The 20,509-nt window shown below is 39.1% G+C and overlaps 1 protein-coding gene across 1 annotated transcript in view; it reads left to right on the forward strand.

The window, feature by feature from the left end:
- Positions 1-18,621, forward strand: part of SLC9A4 (solute carrier family 9 member A4) — a 62,279-nt gene extending 43,658 nt beyond the window's left edge. The window contains exons 8-12 of the mRNA XM_059407861.1: positions 276-437; positions 5,883-5,979; positions 10,840-10,971; positions 11,942-12,029; positions 18,272-18,621. Of these exons, the coding sequence (XP_059263844.1) occupies positions 276-437; positions 5,883-5,979; positions 10,840-10,971; positions 11,942-12,029; positions 18,272-18,621 (829 nt within the window). The remainder of the gene's footprint in view (positions 1-275; positions 438-5,882; positions 5,980-10,839; positions 10,972-11,941; positions 12,030-18,271) is intronic.
- Positions 18,622-20,509: the final 1,888 nt, after the last annotated feature.

Here is a 20,509-nt window from a genome sequence, read left to right on the forward strand (position 1 = left end):
TAATTGCAGCTTGTCCCTCCCTTTTGTCTAGTTGATTTTCAATGTATTCAGGCCACTAGGTTATTCTTTCTTTATTAAAAAAAATATATAATAAAAATAAAATATAAAAATATAAAATTCCCATTATTTTTAAAAAATGTGTTCAAAGACTGAATTTTCATCACTATCCTGGTGTTCAGAACAAAGTGAGGTAATAGTTTGTTTTAGGAAAAATACATACTTCTGTAACACTTACAGAGATTAAAGGTGTCCAAACCATTGTTTTTTGTTTTTAGGTTTAAGAAGTTTGATCACAGATATTTACGGAAAATCCTAACCCGAAAGAACCAGCCCAAGTCCAGCATTGTCTCCTTGTACAAGAAGCTGGAAATGAAACAAGCTATCGAGATGGTAGAAACTGGGATCCTCAGTTCCACAGCCTTTTCCGTACCCCACCCGTAAGTCCCATATGTCCTTTGATCTGGACTTTCCATATCAGAATTCCTAGGAGGCACTAACTCATCGTTTCAATTACAGATAATATGAGGAGTGAAGAGGCAGAAATTTCAAGGAGGAATCATGGGAAAAGGATGACCCAAGTCTTGGCCATTAGGTCATTGGCCATTTGTACTTTGGCCCATGCTCAGCCTCTCTCACCTAGTTTCTGAACATTACTTTCTAGCAAAAGTTGCATGCTATAGCTGTATGACTCCTTACCTTGGGAAGGAGGGGCAAGTGAATTTCTAGAATGATGGCATGGTTTACAAGACTTTTTCTTTCTCTTTTTGATTAATTTCTATCCTTTAACCCCAGTTCATTTGATTTTTGCTAATTGTACACTAATAATAATAATATGTATTTCTCCTGCAAGTCGTTTATTTCTCTTCCTGTCTCATATGAGGAGGAGAGACCCAATCAGCATCCTTTGTCACAAGCTGGGATTAGGGGTCGAGGGGTGGTAACAGGAGGTGTGGTGGTTGGTGAGCTAGTTACATTTACCTGCCAACCCCCTCCCCCTGCCCACTCAAGGACGGCCAGGTTTCTTTCATGAAGATGTTTATGAGGGTTGCCTGGGTGACTCAATTGGTTAGGCGTCTGCTTTCCACTCAGGTCATGATCCCAGAGGCCTGGGATAGAGCCCCACATCAGGCTCCCTGCTTGGTGGGAAGCCTGCTTCTCCCTTTCCCTGCCACTCCCCCTGCTTATGTGCACTCTCTCTCTGACAAATTAAAAGATATCTTTTTAAAAAAGGAGTTTATGAATTGAGGAAAATTACTCATAATTTCTATAGGAGAAGGAACACTGCCATCCGGTCCTCTTCTGTAGACACTTGATCATGAGCTCTAATTGAGTCTTCACGTTTGAAAAGCAGGTTGAGATAAGAGCCAAGAACAGATCGCAGTAAAAAGGTCGCTAATGACTGAGTGTGATCTTGCATCCCTTACTTGCTAATGAATCAGAAACACCCTTGCCTTTCTTCCGAGGCCTGAGAAAAATCTTAAGTCCGGTCCCTGAGGGCATCTCAGTGTAAACAGAGCTTTTTGCCTTATTTCTCAGTGAGACTGTTTTTGTGGTTTGCTTGTTTGTTTTGGTGCTCCGGGTTGCCTGGCTTGCTTTAAGGAAACTTCTGATCTCAAAATGGCAGTGTGCTAACAAATATTTATTGGCAGTGCCATGCGGAGCCATGTTAGAGCCTAAGGCAGAAGAAAAAAGAAAAAAACACAGAATAAACCTCAGTATTGTCAATCCTGTCTTTATTTAAAATGTTGATATTGTACTCATCGTGGATTGTTTTCTTTTTTACAGTGACATTTGTTTTCTAAAATATTGTGTTTGCATTCTATTTAACTTAACTGAGCTTTTTGGTATCATCTTGGGCCCAACCCTGTTCCTTGGGTACCAGTTATGTGCCAGGGACTTCAAGCTGACACAGTCCCTGGCCTTATGGAGCTCAAACCCTAGTGGGGTCATGGCATTAATTAAAAAAAAAAAAAAAAAAAAAAAAAAAAAAAAAGTCTCACAAACTTATAATCCTAAAGTCTAGGGAGCTATGAGAGTGAAAAGAGGTGACCCTCTGGTCCCCAGGCATTTGACCTGCCCACTGAAGAGGGAAAGGGGATTTAATGCCCTGCAGGAGGTCTGGATAGCTTCGGGCACCTTAAACCATTAGGAACTTCCTCAATCCATTTGCTTAGTAGTCCTGTGAGCTGTTGGTCTGAGAATGTAGGGGCACTTATCTCAAATGAGAATCAGGCTGTCCCGTGCTAAAATATATTTGCAATCTCTGTATTACGTTGCATTGGTCATATGCAGCCAGCTCAGCCCGTAACCTCAAGGCAGTTTCCAAGCCAGCTTTATCTGGAGGGAGCCTTTCTGTTGAGTTCATTAGTTTTTGGATATTGATTCAAGATTAGTAAGCGAGCCCAAGAGGTTAGAGACTTTTTCCCCACCCCCCTAATAGCCCAAACCCATAAGTTAACTGGGTTAGGAGAGGAGATTCTTTTACCTGATATTTTATACAAGTTTAATCGTATTTAAATTGCATTCATTTGATCTCAGAAATCTGTACAACATCAAGCAAAAAGGAATTCCTCTCCCAAGATCAAAGCAGCTAATTTCTTCAAAACAAACCTTCATACAATAATAGGAAAAAGAAGTGTGTACTCAGATCGCTTTTTATTATTCTGTATGAGATGATAACAACAAAATGCACATATATTTTTTTCTTTAGAAGTTTAAGCAATTGTTCTACGAGAGAGTTAGCTTTCCAAACTCTGTGAACCTCAGGAGAACACTGTCACCAGAAGTTGTCAATAGCACAGAGCAGATGGCCTTTCTTCTACGGAATGCCCCCCCCTTTCTTGCATGGATTATGTTATTTGACCTTCGAAACAACCCTAAGAAATAGATAGAGTGTGTACTTGGATTGTTATTTTAAACAAGAGGCACCTCGTTTCACCAATGAGTAGGAAGCTTTTACAAATACCAGACAATAAAGGCTCAAATGATTAAAAGTGTCAAACCCTTAAAAATATTTGATTAATATTAGAGATATTGAAGTGTGTTTAAAGTTATAGGTATAACAAACTACAACTGTAGAACTTCAAAGCTTCATCCTTAAATGCTCCCAAAGAATTTTAACATGTCGTTTATTAAAAAAAAATCCATAAATTACTTTATTGTAGTTGAAGAATTTTTCAGTTGATCACACATTGGCAGGTAGAGGCTTACATTTATGCTTCTTATGCCGAAGACTCCAGAATGAAGATTCTGGTGCCATTTTCATTTCCATAAAGAAACACTGTATCATGAGGAGCCAGGATCTCTCCTACACCACTCTTCACTCATCCTAAATGTTGGTAGTCTACGTGACCTTTCTAAAAAGACACAAGGAACCCACACACAGAGAAGAGCAGTTGAGTCCCATTGGTTTATCAGAGGATGCATTCTTCATTTACCCTAACATACATTTCTTATGGATTTCATGTGTGAAACTATCACAAGAGAAAGGGGGGTTCTTTCAAATGAATCAAGGTATAATATTTGATCTTTTAGGAATTCATATCATGGCATAAATAGAACATCTACTAGATTTCATATTTATATTGCTATATTTCGAACTGAAGTGTCTTTTTACATTATTATAGCATCTGATTTAAAAAAGCTAAGAGTAATGTGAACCTTTTATGTAAAAACATTTGGATTCAGATTTTCCCAGTTTGATCTTAATAGTCATGAAATTACTTTTATTTAAGGTGCCAGAAATTTCCTTTATGGATATTGAATGAATGCTCCAGTGACAAGCATCTCTCAGCTTATAATTTTATTTTTTTGACCTAGAGATTATTTAATATTTGGTTTTTCTAAGGATTATATCTCTCTGTGCTCACAATATGATCATCTCAGGGATGATTTTGCTAATGAAGTGGCATGTAGAAAACTCCAGGTATCACCTTGCCTAAATTAATAATTCCTCTGTATAATGTCATAGCTGTCGCTTCTCAGTGTGGGTCAGTGTGAGATAATGCCTTTGGGATCCCTGTGTTACACGTCTAGCCAACAGCCTGAATGGACCTTAATTAAGTCTAATCTTTCCCATAGTGGCCAATTATAAACTGGGAAGGGTGCCAAGTGAGACCTACTGCCATCTTGAGTTTAACTTCGCTATTATCTTATGGTTTCTTTCCTATTTGGTTGTGAGTATCATTATGAACATAGGAAATGTAATTTTCGATTAGTTCTTTTTTTCTGCTAAGCAAGAAATTGCTTTCATCATAATAAAGGAATGTGTTCAGATGGTGGGAATGTGTAGGTATATCTCAATCAGAATAAATTTTACTTCAAGGACTTTTCAATAGTGAGGTTGAAATGCCCTGATAATAATGTTTAGATCACCAAGGGTGGTAACTGAATATCAATAGTGTTGACATTTGCAGCTTTGAGATATGGAAACTCTGATTTCAAGGATTTTATAGAAAGGGCATTAGTCAGTCTACAGATAGGATTGCTAAATAAATTCTGGCATGCTGTGATACCTGGTATCTGAGTTCTTAGCTCTTAAAAATATTTTCTTAAACGTATTTTCATAAATATTTTTTCTTAAAAATATTTTACCAATTGTACTTACAGATGCACAAAAAGTACTCACAAGATGTTCTTGCTATGTTGCTACTAATGTTTAAAAAAGTGGCCTGTATTGAAACCAATAACTACTGATTTCTGTGATCAGAAATCTTAAGACCTTTTGCAAGCAGATAGTAGGATCTCTGTGCCTTTATGCACCAAGAAGAGCTCCAGCAAGGAAAGAAAAAAAAATCAACATTCTGAGAGGTTTTATACCAAGATATTAAGGGAGAGGAGAGTATTAAAAGATGTATTTAATTTTCTTTAGTTCTCTCTTTTTTGTTCTTATTTTTTATAGTGAACATATATTATTCATACAATGAAATGTTTACTAGAAATTTCTGCCACTAGATTAAAATGACTGAAATCAAATATATTTGTCACATGGGAATTCTGCACATAGCAATGTCATAATTTTGAAACCCTCAGAAGACAATTGTGCATTGACTGATAACCTGGACATGACTTGATATTTAAACCCTTTCGGGGGCACACTGAGGGGGTGGTGACGGGGAGGGCTCATGGTGAAGGAAGCCTTGGGGAGCTGGTCATGCGGAGGCAGAGAGCAGTCAGTGGCTTCTAGAATCTCACAGAGTGCCCAGTGTCTCAGAGCTGGGCTGGCTTTCAGAATAGAAATAGTCCAAATAATCCTTGTAAAATATGATTCTAGTTTCTTACAATTATTCTTTAACCAACGATAAAATTCCTAAAGGGACCATTCCAAGGTAAATGTACTCACAGAATTTTAGTAGTCCCTTAGATCAGTGTTATTCAAAATGTGGCATGTGGATGGTGTTGTCTGTGAGCCGTTTGTCACCTGTCTACAATGAGATCAGTGCAGACCTAACCACAAGCCAGTCTTGATGAATACCCTTATTTCCATTGAATCTATCAGTAAAACATTTGGTTCTAAATTTATAGTATCTTTTTAAACATTTATTTTGTAGCAATTGATTTTTGTTGTATTTTACCAGAGTGTCTGCTCATTACAGATGTGGAGGGAAAAAATAACTGGTTTGTAACTACCTTCGACTCATTTCTAAAAAATGAGTTAGTTCCCACATAAAAGCTTTAGGCAAGGAAACCATATTTTCAAAATGGTAAGTCAAGACACATGTATTGTGTCTTACTAAACTTACTAACTAAAACGGTAGAAAACATTGTGTTAAAATATGGGTTCTGGAACTTAGAACTCCCATATATATATATATTGACACTTTTGTGGCGCTCTTGCCAGGATGTAAGAATAATGCTTGGCTTCCCTCCATTGATGTTTCCAGGGCCCAGAGGATACACAGAACTAAAAGGCTTTCCCCGGAAGACGTGGAGTCCATGAGGGACATTCTGACACACAACATGTACCAAGTTCGACAAAGGGTGTGTATAAGCCATCTGACTTGTCTCATTTGCTTGGCCTTGGAACCAGTCCTTCAGGAATCCTTTCTTGTTCACATTATCTCCTCTAAAGCAACCTTCTGGCTAAACCATTTCTTTCTGCCGGATTTGGAGAACAGAAAGTTAATTGTTACTTTTCTGCTTAAAAAAAAAAAAAAAAAAAAAAAAAAAAAAAGGCACATGTGTTGTAAAAAGGAATGCAGATCCAATTGCTAGCCCTAGGGGTCAGGCTGCCCTAGCCCTGCAGCCTGGTACTTTCCAGACCAACAGAGATGAACAACAAGTGGTGGAGCTCATTCACCACACCACAAAGAAAGAGGGCACCAGGACGCCAATGATATGCTCAATCTGTTTGACTGTAAAAGAGCTTAGAAGGTTGAGATGGTTATTGAAATGCTGGCCTATATTAGAGGAGCCTACATTAGAGGGGATGTATTAAGTATATTATATTTTAATTTGGGGAAAGTGTATGGAGTCTATACTACCACTTGGGAACTGGTGGAAAGTATATAGTAAGAACATTCCTGGGGCAGTGGGTGAGTCCTTCTGAAATTTTGATGCAGTCAAATGACATTTAAACTTGCAAAATCTAATTATGAGGTGGTTTTGTTTGTTTGTTTGTTTGTTTGTTTTTTCCAGTTTGAGGATTCTATTGAACATGCTAATTGGCTAAGTATGGCTACAAGTAAATTCATTTGGGAGCCTTGGTTTTTGTGACTATGTTATAGATCAGAGTCTTGAGTGGGGCCAAAAAATTTCATCAGGTTAAAGCCCCCTAGTTTCAAGGAGAAGATGCTGAGGTTAGGCGAGTTGTTTATCTGACTTGTTGAAGGTCACACAAGAAAAATCCAAGTTAAGAACCAGGTCTTCCAACTGTCTACCCAGTGCTCTTTCCATGACTCCAGCCTTATGTGATCCAGTAAAGTGAATGTTCTCTCGCTTTCTGTTTTGGAAAGGTCAGTGATTAAGGGGAATGTGTCAGCGAAAGACTCTGCACCTGCTGAAGGAATATAGGTCAGCATCAATCATAGCAAGCTTAGAGTAAATTTAAGAGCTTTCAAATCATTCCAAGTAAAACTGTTTCAGTAAGACTATCACATTCTGATAAATAGTTAGATAAATTCTTAAGAGCTTCCTGGTTTGAAGAATGTCAGCTGGTTTCTTGGGGGCCAAGCTCAAAGACAGGGTGAAACTAGCCTTTTCCCCACGTGGACAAAGGTTGAATTTAAGGAAAGGTCCAGAAATGGAGAGCGAGTTCCTGGGACTCCAACCCAGCTAAAATGAAGTTAACTAACCATTCTCTCTTTCTTTTCTTTCATGAAGATTCCCAGACAGCCAAATGTCTTCTTTCATAAGTATACCTATTTAGTCTGTCCTCCAGGTTTCTCCCATCTAAGCAATATAGCATCTTCCCTTCTTACTGCCCCCAAATAAGCAGATAGGTCAGAGAAGGTCACACAGGGAGAACATAAATAATAAACAAAAGGGAGTTTCAAGCCCCTAATTTGGCTTTTGCCTCCACTTTTGTTACTTTGACAGAGTGAGCCTTATCAGTCCTTCCCTTCCTATCTCCTTTCTTACCCCATCTTTTATATAGGTCATGTGACTCTAGCCCTCTTGAAAGAAAAACTGCTCTAGAGATGCAATGCAGGTCACGTGTCTCCTTGGTTTCTAGTGGGTGATCTACAGTTTTGAGGATTGTCACAAAAGGTGACATCTGTTATATCTAGCCTGGGTGGTAGGTCACTGGACCTCACACAGTGTGGGGCTGATGGCTGGGGCATTTCTCATGGTCTCATCTCAGAAGAGGCCATCCTGGGAGTCAGGAGTCACTTCAGGGCAAGGGTGGGCTGAATGCAGGGTTTGACTCTGGGGATCCTGATTCATAGTTGATCTGGAACTGAGCTGGTCCATCGCACCTGGGAGGGCTCTGGCCATTCCTGTTTGAAGTCACTCCCCTCAGCACGTCCAGTATCAGATTGTCACTGCTGGACAAGTTAAGAACTAGCCTCTGGAAGTTCCCATTGGGAAGGCCTCTGGGATACAGAAGCTCTCTGCAATGCCCTGAGAATGGAGATGGAGAAACACTTCCGTTCAAGGGAAGAAACTGACCTCACCTCAGACTCTAAGGATAAGTCAGAGGTTGATGGGCAGTCCCCTGGGGTGGCCTAAATGATCAGGTCACACTCAGAATTCTCACACACTTTCAAAGAAGGAAAACAATTTATTCAACTTCAATTCTCTTCAGTCAATATTTAATACACATCTATAGCCTTTTCCCATAGAACTCAAGTTCTAGGGGGAAATACAGTCTTTCATCAATCACCAGCTCCTTCATTAAAGAGCTGGACTAAATGAAACAGAGTGAAGGAAGTTGCGTATACGTTATGTGCATAGGACCTACTATGCTCCCTGCAGACAAGCAAGGATAAGCACATGGGTGATGTGATATCAGGTTAAATAGAACAAAAAATGTCCACATGTTCCTCAAAGTACAGGCTTCAAGTCAAGGTATAGGAAATTCCTACCAGTAATAAGCATACACACACACACACACACACACACACACACACATATATATACACACACACAGACACTCATATATAAGTGTGTGATTATAAACATACACACACACTGACTTTACTTTTGCATGAATTTAACGTTGATAAAAATTATAAAAGTTTGTCTTGGGATTCTAATACTCGGTTTTAAAATGTTTCTGTGATAGTATCATGTGTCATTCCTTAATATCTCTGTCTATACAGTGAGTGCACTGAAGTTGAGGTTCATCATTAGTGATGGTGGATAAGAGTCCCTATTTCAAACATATTTCAAAAATTTAATTTTTTGCCAGGTTTTTATCAGATTGGTTAATTTGTCAAGAGTGGCTTGTAAAGATCTCCTATCAGGAGATGGTGAAAGTTAGCTTTGCAAATTCTTCATCCTTCCCCTGGCCTCCAACCTCTGCCTTCTATATGGAACTCCTTTTAGACAATTGTCTGTTTTACGAGGCTTAGTTACCTAACAGATAATGAAAGCCACAAATCTACTTCACTGGCTGTATAGACACAAAAAGACAAGCAATAAACTGAAAACTAGTGAACCAGTGAGGTTGACTTCCTACTCTTAGTCAACTCCTCCTTGTTACAAACATCCTCTTCTGTTCTGGGAGGAAACTAGACCATCCCCTATATTGACCAGGGAAGGGTCTATTATAAATCTACATAGTAAGTACAGAGAAACTTAATTTCTTTCATATTTTTATGAAGATGAATGGAAACACAAGTGTTAGTATTCTTTCCTTACACTGGAGATCATCTTATAGTATCTCCTAGAGTATGTACTCCCCACTTAGGGAACCCTTAACCTGGACGATGGAATCTCATCTCTTGGCAGGTTGTCCCTAGGTGCTCCGCCACCCCCGCCCCATACCTCTGTCTCATTTATCACCATGCTTTGAATTAAGTACTAAATTTTCCTGTGGTAAACAGATTCACAGCTCTGCTCCAGTAGGTCCTCCTCTTTCCCATCACATTTTTTTCAGAGCTATGTCTTATCTCATGTGTTCAGTCTTCCTGAAGGGAACATCTACTCATCTTTCAAGAGTCAGTCCGGGCAATGCAGCTTTCCTACCCAGGACTGGATCAGTGCCCTTTGCCTGTACTCTATAAATCCCTGCAGACCCAATATCATAACACATAACATAGCACATAACAGTATATGCTTGTTTGATTCCCCAAATAGACCATGAGCCTTATGAAGACCGCTCTTCAAAATTATCCATTTTTTAAAAATCCTGTGCTTACTGTGGCACCTGATACACAGAACAATTGCCCTTCTGCTAATTGGAAATCCTTATCACAATTTTCATTAACCAGGAGCACAAGGACCTGTAGTTTGAGTCTGTTACCTGTATTCCAGTGAGACTGGTATAGTCACTGTTGCACAGTGAAAGGTACAGAGAGAAGAGATTCCAGTTTAAGTACTTTGTAAACATTTGAAGACCAGTGTTGGTCTGTGGTTTAAGACAGGTTATTGCTGGCCTGGTGAGAATAAGGAAGAACTTTTTTTTTTTAAGATTTTATTTATTTGACAGAGAGAGATCACAAGTAGATAGAGAGGCAGGCAGAGAGAGAGGGAAGCAGGCTCCCTGCTGAGCAGAGAGCCCGATGCGGGACTTGATCCCAGGACTCTGAGATCATGACCTGAGCCGAAGGCAGCGGCTTAACGCACTGAGCCACCCAGGTGCCCAGGAAGAAATTTTTTATAATGATAATTGTTTCAGTTTGAAGGACTACTCTTTAATCGGTAATTATATCTTTCCTTCATTTTGGTTGGGAAAAAACCTCTTCCTTTTTAAACAGTGATGGTAATTGGTTGATTTTTTTTTTTTATGTGTCTTTAACCAGAAAAATGTAAAAATAGCAACCTTAATGAAATTCCCAAAGCAGTTTTGACATTTTCCTCATCCATTGGATCCAAACATTCAGTAAGAACTGTCCAGGCATAAAAAACACGACCGGGGAAAATGGGTGGGTATGGGGCAGTTGAAGTCCACGGGTATCTCACTGCAAAGATACAAAGGAGACAGTACAGGGGGACAGCAGGGTTGTGTGGGCTGGAAGGCATAGGCTCCAAACCACAACTCTCTCCTGATAGGGTGGCCTCAGTCACAGGCCTTTCTTCTCAGGGGCCACCGCTTGCTCCCCTGTAATTGAGGCAAATGCTCGGGTGGCCTCTTCGATGTCTTCTTTCTCTTAGTTTGTGATATTTCCATGGGCTCCAAAAGCCATGGTGGTTTGGAAATGTCCTGACGTATTTGACATTCTGTTCCTTCCACAGACCCTGTCCTACAACAAATACAACCTCAAACCCCAAACGAGCGAGAAACAGGCTAAAGAGATTCTGATCCGCCGCCAGAATACCTTAAGGGAGAGCATGAGGAAAGGCCACAGCCTGCCATGGGGAAAGCCGGTAAGGTGGGGTCCGTGGACACACCTGGGGGCTGTATCAGACCATAGGGGAGCCTCCATGGACTGGGGCTCTGGGGTCTAGGAGGCTTCCTTCTCTCCCAGAAAGATCTAGGGAAGGATCAGTTCTTACCCAGACTCTTGGGCTTGTCTTCATATTACCACGGTGCATCTGAACTATGCTATTTGAGGCCACATCAAACAAATTCACTGGAACTTCCCGACAAAGGTTACGTCTGGATAGATTCTAATTTCTACCCTAGTCTCCATGGCTCAAATGTAGTGATAATAGGAGGATAGTAATAATAGCACTAACTGCCTGAACAGAGGGTTAAGTGGCCTTGTTCAAACATTTTAGTTTCACACTTCATCATTTTCAAAATAAAATCAAACAAAGTATTCAACCTGTGATCCTGTAGGAATGCTTACCTTAAGCACACATCTGACGAGCTAACATTAAAAGGTACCTGTAAACTTCCTAGTGATATCTTATTTGCAAAGAATACGATGTATTACTTTATCCTCAGACTCTTTCCATGAACAGTGAAACAAAGGCATTTTATCCCCTTTCTCCAGACAGTGGAACTCCAGTACAAAAAGGCTAATTGGCTTATCCCACTTAATCATAATTAATCCAATGAGTAGAATACATAGATCTTCATACAAAGATCTTCGTAGATCTCTATTTCTTCCTATAAAAATACAGCCCAATAACCCATAATTTTGTTTCCCTTAATAAAAAACAAATGTTTTCCAAAATAAAATCATCCAAGGGGTTCCCTCATGGGAGGGAAAGGAAACACATATTGGAGACTGAGGCATTCTGCTGTCTTTAAACCAGAGAAACAGGAATACAGGCAAGCCTGTAACTTACATGAGATGCCCAGTGTGGGCCTGTGGCTCCCACTGTTTCCCATGGGATAATCTGAATGGCAGACTCACCTATGCTTTTCCTTTCTGCTTCTTACCCACAGGCTGGTACTAAAAACATCCGCTACTTGTCCTTTCCCTATGGCCACCCTGAGCCAATAAGAAGAGACCCGAATGTTGCTGATTTCACAGGTAACCTGTCTGCCTGGCTGTTCTTTTCCTTGTGCTTGGTTTACAGACATTGAAATTTGAATTTTATCTCATTTTTACCTGTCATAAAATATTCTTCTTTTAACTTTTTTTTCAGCCCCTTAAAAAGGTAGAAACTATTCTTTGTTCACAGGCCATATGAAAAGGCAACAGGATGGATATAGCCCAGGGGGGATAATTTGCCAATGTAAAATGGGCACTCTTTGGAAATATTTGAAAAATTTTAACTCAAATTAAATATTTGAAATATTTAGGAATTAGCAGAATTCTCCAAATTTGGTTAAGTCTTACTAAAATAATTTCATCAAATTTACAGATTAACCATTTCCCTTTAATGTCTAATTTTTAAGTAGAATTCTTAGAATTTTTGAAGCTGTCTATTATTCTAATAAAGGCCATTATTATTGTATATGTAAAATGATTCTCCCATCCAAGTACTAACCAGGCCCGACCCTGCTTAGCTTTCGAGATCAGACGAGATCGGGCGCGTTCAGGGTGGTATGGCCTTAGACGTAAAATGATTCTCTATGAACAAAAGATGATATATAATATATAATATGCCATATTATCTATTTAAATTTTTCCAAATTTTTAAGACTTAAAAATCGATTCGAATTCAAATAAGCTAAATGTATCAGATTTTAGAATTCAGTCTTTGAAGAGTGAATATAATTATTCTTCAAAATGAAACTTTATTTTCTTCTGATTTAAAAACATGCTTGATATAAAATAAAAATCAATCAGTAGGAAAAAGCATAAAATAAGAAAGTTAAAAGCACTTGAAACCCCAAGAGCAGGATATAATCACTATAGAACATTATGGTAAGCATTCTTCTATAATTCTGTCTGCCCATCCTGATCTCTACCCTATCTGTACCTGATAAAAGAAAGAAAGAAAAAAACACACAGTATCATATTATCCACAAAATCATTGTGTCTTACTGCTTTGGAATTTTTATAAATTGTCTAGTATACTCAACCATCTACTATAGACATATTTCCATTCAATTGATATGAACTAAATAATCATTTTTATGAGTAAATAACAGTCAATTATATAAAATAATCCTAGCCTAGTCAGCCAAATCCATATTAATAACTATTAAGGTATTTTGTTTTTATATGTAATATGAGAAATGATATATAATAGCTCTTCAAATCACTTGTGATTTTTTTTTGCACAAATAACCAATTATTGCCTTAGTATATTTTCTTAGAAGCAAAATTTGGGGGTCAAAAATTGCACGTATTTAAATTTGCCCTTATACCAACAGTCTATGAGAAAGGTCATTGCCAATCATTTCACCATCACTCAGACTTCTGAGTAAACTATGATGAGATAGGATAAAATTTATATACTATATTAATTTTTATCTGAGCCTGTTTCATTTTTAGTAAGGTCAAATCTTTTCATATTTTTGGAAGCAATGGTATTTCTTCTTGGGAAGTTTCTGTTTCTGCCTCTGGCAATTTCTTTTTTTCTTTTCCATTGTTTGTTTTGTTAAAATAAATTGGAAGAACACTGTTTAACAAGGATATCATCTATTGTCTCATGTTTGTTGCCCATGGTTTATCTTCCAGTTTCACATTTATCTGTTATTTTTTAGATATATTCACCATTCAGAAAATTTTATTCCAACCAATCAGATCTGCTCCATCTTCCACAGAAAAATTAAAAAATGATTTACCCAATGTTTTTAAACTTTAATAGTTTAACAATTCCATTTAAGTTTCGAGCATTTGAGATATATCTTTGTGTAGATTAAGACAGAGACACCCTTCAAATTGTTTTCCAATGGCTGTGTACCTGCCCCAACCCCATCTTTTCCTCTAAGATGAGATGCCACCTTTGCTGTGCTAAAGTCACTTATCCTAAGAGAGTTCTGGGCTCTTCAGTTCTGTTTCATTGATCTAGACATCTATTCCCAGAGCACCTTCTGGAAAGCAGTGCCATTTTATGTTATAAAAGAGCTAGTCCGCAAACAAAAGTAAACAAAACAAAAGAGCACCATTGTAGGGTGTACAGTAAATTAATTTCTAACAATCTTCCTGGTACAAATAATCTGGTGCAATTTATATTGTTTGAATGCATAGAAAACATGAAATTCTCATGGTCATTTCTTGTGATGAACATCAATGTCACATGCTCCTGTAGCAGGAGACCACCACATAGCAATCTCACTTGAGCAAAATGTGAATTCCTCAATAAAGCATTATTAACAAGATACAGTAGAATGTTAAAGAAATACTATACCTTACAAAGTGGGATTTATTCCAGAAGTAGGGGTTGTTTAACATTTGGAAATGTGTCTACATTATTCACCAGATGAATAGATGAATAGGTCAAAGGATCCTGTTCTTTGAACAGATGTCCTAAAAGGCATCTCACTCATATTTTCCATAAAAATAATAATATACTAAGGACTTATATGAAGAAAACACAAAAGCCTACTTCTTCGTTCTCTCTGTAAAGAGGAGAATATTGATTCCTCCTACATAGACCAGTGTTGTCCTGAGATGAAGCCAGTCAACACATACAAATCTCCCAGAACAGTGCCTAGAATCAAGTAAATGAGAAAGAAATATTACCCATTATAATTAGTACTACTGAGTAACATCAAAAAAGACTTGATGTGGGTAGCTAGAGGTGTTCTTGCAAAGAAAGACACTTCAGAATTGCCACTTGAACATGAATTCTGGGAATGAAATGAAATCTTCAATCTCCAATGCAGTATTTTTCCTTCAACTGTGCACAATTGGCTCAAAATTTTTATTAGATGAGCAAAAATCGTGGTTAACCTAGAAATCTGAGATGGGAAAGTAATAAGTGAGACCTATTTTTAAATTTTTTCAAGTATTTAATTTTAATTCCAGTATAGTTAAGATACCATGTTATATTAGTTTCAAGTGTATGATATAGTGATGCAACAATTTTGTCCCTTACTCAGTGCTCATCAAGATAACTGTACTCTTAACCCCTTTATCTATTTCACCCATCTCCCACCCACCTCTCTTCTGGTAACTATGTTTGCTCTCTATAGCTAAGAGTCCGTTTCTCAGTTTACCTCTCTCTCTTTTTTCCCTTTGATCATTTGTTTTGATTCTTAAATTCCACATGTGAGTGAAATCATATAGTATTTGTTTTTCTCTGACTGACTTATTTCTCTTAGCGTAATACTCTCTGGGTTCTTTCATGTCATTGCAAATAACAAGATTTCATTCTTTTTGAAGGCTAAATAATATTCCACTGTATGTATATACCACATCTTCTTTATCCATTCATCAATCAATGGGCACATGAGCCGCTTCCATAGTTTGGCTGTTGTAAATAATGTTGCAGTGAACATAGAGGTGCATATATTCTTTCCAAGTGGGACTTAATTTATCAGCTATCCTTAATAAATTTTAAAGCATTATAATAATCAGAGTTAGACTGAAATAATTCTCAGTGTGTCTCTGGGCACAATTATTTGAATTCACATTCTCTCCAAACTTGAAGTCTTTCTGCACCAGGACAAAACAAGGAGTGGCCAGAGAGCTTCTAGGGGAGATTATGGAGGGATAGACAGCATCCAGCCAACAGTCTCTGGGTAGCCAGGCTATGACTTGGGGAACATTCTCCTTTCTCACTGTACCCTTGCTCTCCAGTATTGGAATATACCTTAGTCTAGATGTGTGGGGGCTCCACATACTTTTCCAAGGCTCTTCTGTAAAAAGCCAAGGCTCACTTGGTGCTATCCGTACAGAACTCCTTCCTGGACACTGACCTCTCCTGCTCTGAGATAGCTGACAATCCATGTGGATTGGGGAAAATGAGAGAGTTCTGGAGATGGGCACACAGCAGTGTAAATGTACTTAATCCCACAAGATTATACAATAAAATGGTGACAATGGGGAAAAAAAGGTTAAAATGGTATGTTTTACCAGAATTAAAATAATACCATGAGGAAAGGGAGCAGGGAGGGTTGCACCCAAGGTCTAGGTCTCTAAACAGCAAATTTTGTATGAGATAATCCATGGTCACCCCCTGAGTGTCAGGCTCTGCTTTGCCCTATGCAGAAGCACTTCCTGTTTCTCCTTCACCCTGCCCCTGGGTGCCAATGTCCAGAAGTTAAAGTGGAGGATAGAAGAATAGATGTTCAGAATCTGCTGCAAGTTCTCTATTGATCTCTCCCTGGAACTGCCAGCCTGAGTGTTGCAGGCAGGAGGTTTTGCAATTGGGACAAAGCCCAGCCCCAAATATTCCTCCTTCCTCTTCCCCTTTCCCCTGGCTTCTTTCTCCCCTTTTGGACACATCTACTGACTTAAGTTGCGTGGAACCTTGTAAGTTGTCTGTTCAAGCCTCTTCCTAGGGTTTGGAACCTATTTTCTAATAAGCAGAGGTGGTCTGGAAACATCAACTATAATCTATGTGCTGATGCTGAACATACACTTAGAAGGAGGGGTAGGAAACCAGGAGGGGGAAGAGAGGAGGGACAAAAGACTGCTCTTGGGGCAGAAGCATCCAGGCCATTGTTTTCTTAGGTAATATTCCAAGTACCAAAGGATCAAGAGGAACTTTTGTTCCAGGCCAGGTCATGGAGCACAAATTAAAGGGAGGTAATGAAAAAAAAAATGGACAAATATTCTGAACTAATTTTTTTAAATTCAAACAATTGATTCCTGTCCCCACTCCCCTCAACTTCCAGGCTACGTTCTGAGGATAATTCAATCACATTAGGAAAACATTAATGAACAGGTTATTTTAAATTTTTCTGATGGCTCAGCACATTTTGTCTTTTGTATACCTGTGTGCATATCTGTTCTAGCTTTGGGGTTTTATTTTGCTTTGTGGTTTTTTTTTTTTTTTTTTTTTTTGTGCTTTTTTTTAAGAGGGAATAAAGAGTGGGAGAAAACTCTGCTTTCAGATTTAAATATGAAGTTCTTAAAATGCTTAAAATCTCAGGAGACTATTTAAAGGGAAAATAAATTTATAAGGTTAAAACTTAAGGAAATGAGAATAGATGAGATTTGCGAAAGATATTCCCTTGAAGATGAGTGCACAGTAAGTAGGGAAAACACAATGTCCTAGGCATGGATGAGGTCTTTGGAAGGTCATTCGAGAGGGGATGTTACGTAGATACCCAGTGGTTTCCTTCTGCCCTTGGCATAGCCTCTGACCTGCACATGGCACGTATCAGGGAGTGAGGCTCAGTGTGGCAGAGAGCAGATGTGCATCTGGACAGATTCTGCTAAAATGCAGACCCATCTTCACTGTGTGATACTGGAAGTCACTTAACCTCTTGAAACCTCAGCCTCTTTACCTGTGAAATGGGGATGCTAACTATACTCATCTCCAAGGCTTGTCATAAGGGTTAAATGGCATTGTAGATATAAAACAGTTAGCACAGTGATGGGTGCATAGCAAGTTCTCCATGCAAGGACATGTCCACTATTATCATGGGCTGTCATGTGCCAGCGGTAATCTGTTCACCTCTGACTTCCTTTGAAGGGAGGACATCTAGTCACTGTGGCTTTGCCACACATGGCTATCTGCGGTGGCTCTCTCCCACCCATTTTTCCAAGACTGGCTCTTTCAAGGTCAAAGGGATGAAACTCAGATTTAATGCTTTCTGGTAACAATGGATTCAAAAGCAAACCGACCGGGGCACCTGGGTGGCTCAGTCAGTTAAGTGTCTGCCTTCCACTCAGGTCATGATCCCAGATCCCTGGGATCAGGCTTCCTGCTCAGCAGGGAGTCTGCTTGTCACTCTCCCTCTGCGTTCCCCACCCCTACTGCTCATGTTCTCTCTCAAATAAATAAATAAAATCTGAAAAAACAAAAACAAACAACAACAAAAAATCCAAACCAACCATGTTCCTATCACAGTTACCACGGAACCTTCAGTTAAACATTGGTCTCTGACAACACAAAGCATCTTTGTGCCTTATGGCCTAATGCCTATGGCCAGTTGATCTGATTTGTAAAAAAAACAAAACAAAACAAAAAACACTCCCTTACTTACCTGAAGGAGCCTGATACACAGGTTTCAGTGCATTTCTGTTTATAACCCAGCACATATGCTTCTATTCTATGCCTTCACTGGGGCAGGGAAAGTGAAACCCGTGACTGTGAAAACTGGAACCTCAAGGACTCTGTTTCACTCTGAGTTCTTGCCACCCCGATACGGCATCCTCTCTGACCTTCAGTCGTATTCTTTCCTCCTCTTGTCATATTTTCCTAGGTGATGATAGCAGCGATTCAGAGCTCCCATCCATCATGTTCAAACCACATGCAGGGACACTTCAAGAAAGATGGCTGACACAAGAGATAATCCCAATGAGGAGTTTTCCCAGAGGAGGGAAGCCATGGCACTTTGGGTATCCAAGAAACACAAGCCAAGAAGAGCATGTTGGCACAGGCAGAAGGGAGGCACTACGGCCCAAACCACTGTTCCACGCAGTAGATGAAGAGTTTGAATCTGGAGAGGAGAGTGAGGAGGAGGCCTCAGCAGGTGGGTCCCGATGGTCAGCGGAGCACAGACCCAGCAAGCAACACCACAGGTCCCACAGTCCATTGCTCCAAAGAAAATAATTTCATCATCCACAGGATTGTCTCCATGTATTTCAAGAGTCCATTTTCCTATTATTGTGGAAGAAGGATTTTCCAAGTTTCAAAGAGAGCTACTGAGTTTATTTTTCAGAAGATATTAGACATGTATCTATTAGAGGAAGGGGGATTTTTCTGGAGAATGACTTGGAACAAATTTGTGGGCTCTGCTACATTCTTGGTTGGTGTACTCTGCAGGTGAATTCCCTAAAAGTGATAAATGTTAATCATCACAGGGATTATTGCTAAAATTCCTAAGAGTGTGTGATCTATGAAATTCATTGAGATACAAGCATGATTGGTCAAGTAATTCACCTTGACTATCTGCATGTGCAGCTTATAAACGAGTTAGAACTGGAAAGGGCCTGGGAAATCGCCTGGCCCAGTCCTCTGTGTTTACAAAGAAAGACACCTTGCCCAAGGTCCATGGTGAGTTGCTGCTTTCAAAGCTGGCTGTACTCTATCTAGAGAGAATGCATTCAGTTTTCATTTTCATGTATACTATGTGAGAATTATACTTCTGGGGAAAGGCAAAATTTGCCACAACATGGCTATATTTAATCAGTAGCAATAATAAATGGATGTGATATGTTCTAGAGGATTAATCTGTGATATGTTCTACAAGCAATGGGCTTGTAGTCTATTTAAAAACGAAATAGCCATACACAGTCTTTAATAATGATGACACGAGCAACAAGTATTTGTTAGACATGTAGTTGTAGGCTGTGATACTGTGCCCTAGGGTTGGAAACTATTTCCCTATTTAATTTTCCATCCTCATCACCGCCAGACTTGACCTTGAGCCTCACAGTCCAGATGGTCTAGCTCACCAGCTTTGCTAGATGACTTTCTCTTTCCTCCCTTCTTGTCCTCCCTCCCTCTTCCCTCTGCTGGCCACCTGTAGATGAACACGTATTTATTTGTTGTGTGAAATGGCTGATCTATCATAAACAATTAAGCATACTATCCTTGATCATTGCTATAGTTGATATTTCTTTTTTTTTTTTTTAAGATTTATTTATTTATTTGACAGAGAGAGATCACAAGTAGGCAGAGAGGCAGGCAGAGAGAGAGAGGAGGAAGCAGGCTCCCTGCTGAGCAGAGAGCCCGACGCGGGACTCGATCCCAGGACCCTGAGATCATGACCTGAGCCGAAGGCAGCGGCTTAACCCACTGAGCCACCCAGGCGCCCTATAGTTGATATTTCTAATCATCCCCAAATGATTTAATCATATACATCTTTAAAGGATGCTTTCTGATGCACCCTGCTCTCTAGACCTGCCTTGATCCCCTTACTCAGAAGCAATGAAGTGATCTGCTTCCTCCTGGGGGTCCCCCATCACTTTGTGTGTGTTACAGAACTTATCTAGGAATTGCATGTATTCCTGTGTGCGCATCTGACGTGGTCTGAAGGACAAGGGGGATGGTCTGTTCATTTTAAATTTTATCCATTCAACAGTAGTGTTTTTTATGTTTCGTATTTACCCTTTTTCTATTCTTTTAAACTTTTCTCTCTCTCTCTCTTTTTTTTTTTTTTTTTTTTTTTTTGGTCTTAGTTATTACAATACATAGTGGATTATCTATTAATGTTGAGGCAACAGTGACTTTTTGGTATTTTTTGGCTTCTGAATCTGAAATATAAGACTGCTTCTAGGTTGCCTAAATATGTTAGGTTATGTGTTACCAAGTAATAGTAATCAGCCCAAAGAGATAGAAGTATGTATAAAAACCAGGCATCTCTGGGTTTGGGTTGTTGTTTTTTTGCCTTTTATTATTGTTCAAACAAACAAGCAGTCAAAGCAACAGAAAAAACTTGATGCCCCACGAGAGGGAGTCAGTGAGTCATTATCTTCAAACTGTAGATGAAGATACA

Source organism: Mustela nigripes, chromosome 7 (genome assembly GCF_022355385.1).
Source record: "Mustela nigripes isolate SB6536 chromosome 7, MUSNIG.SB6536, whole genome shotgun sequence".
NCBI classification, from domain to species: Eukaryota; Metazoa; Chordata; class Mammalia; order Carnivora; family Mustelidae; genus Mustela; species Mustela nigripes.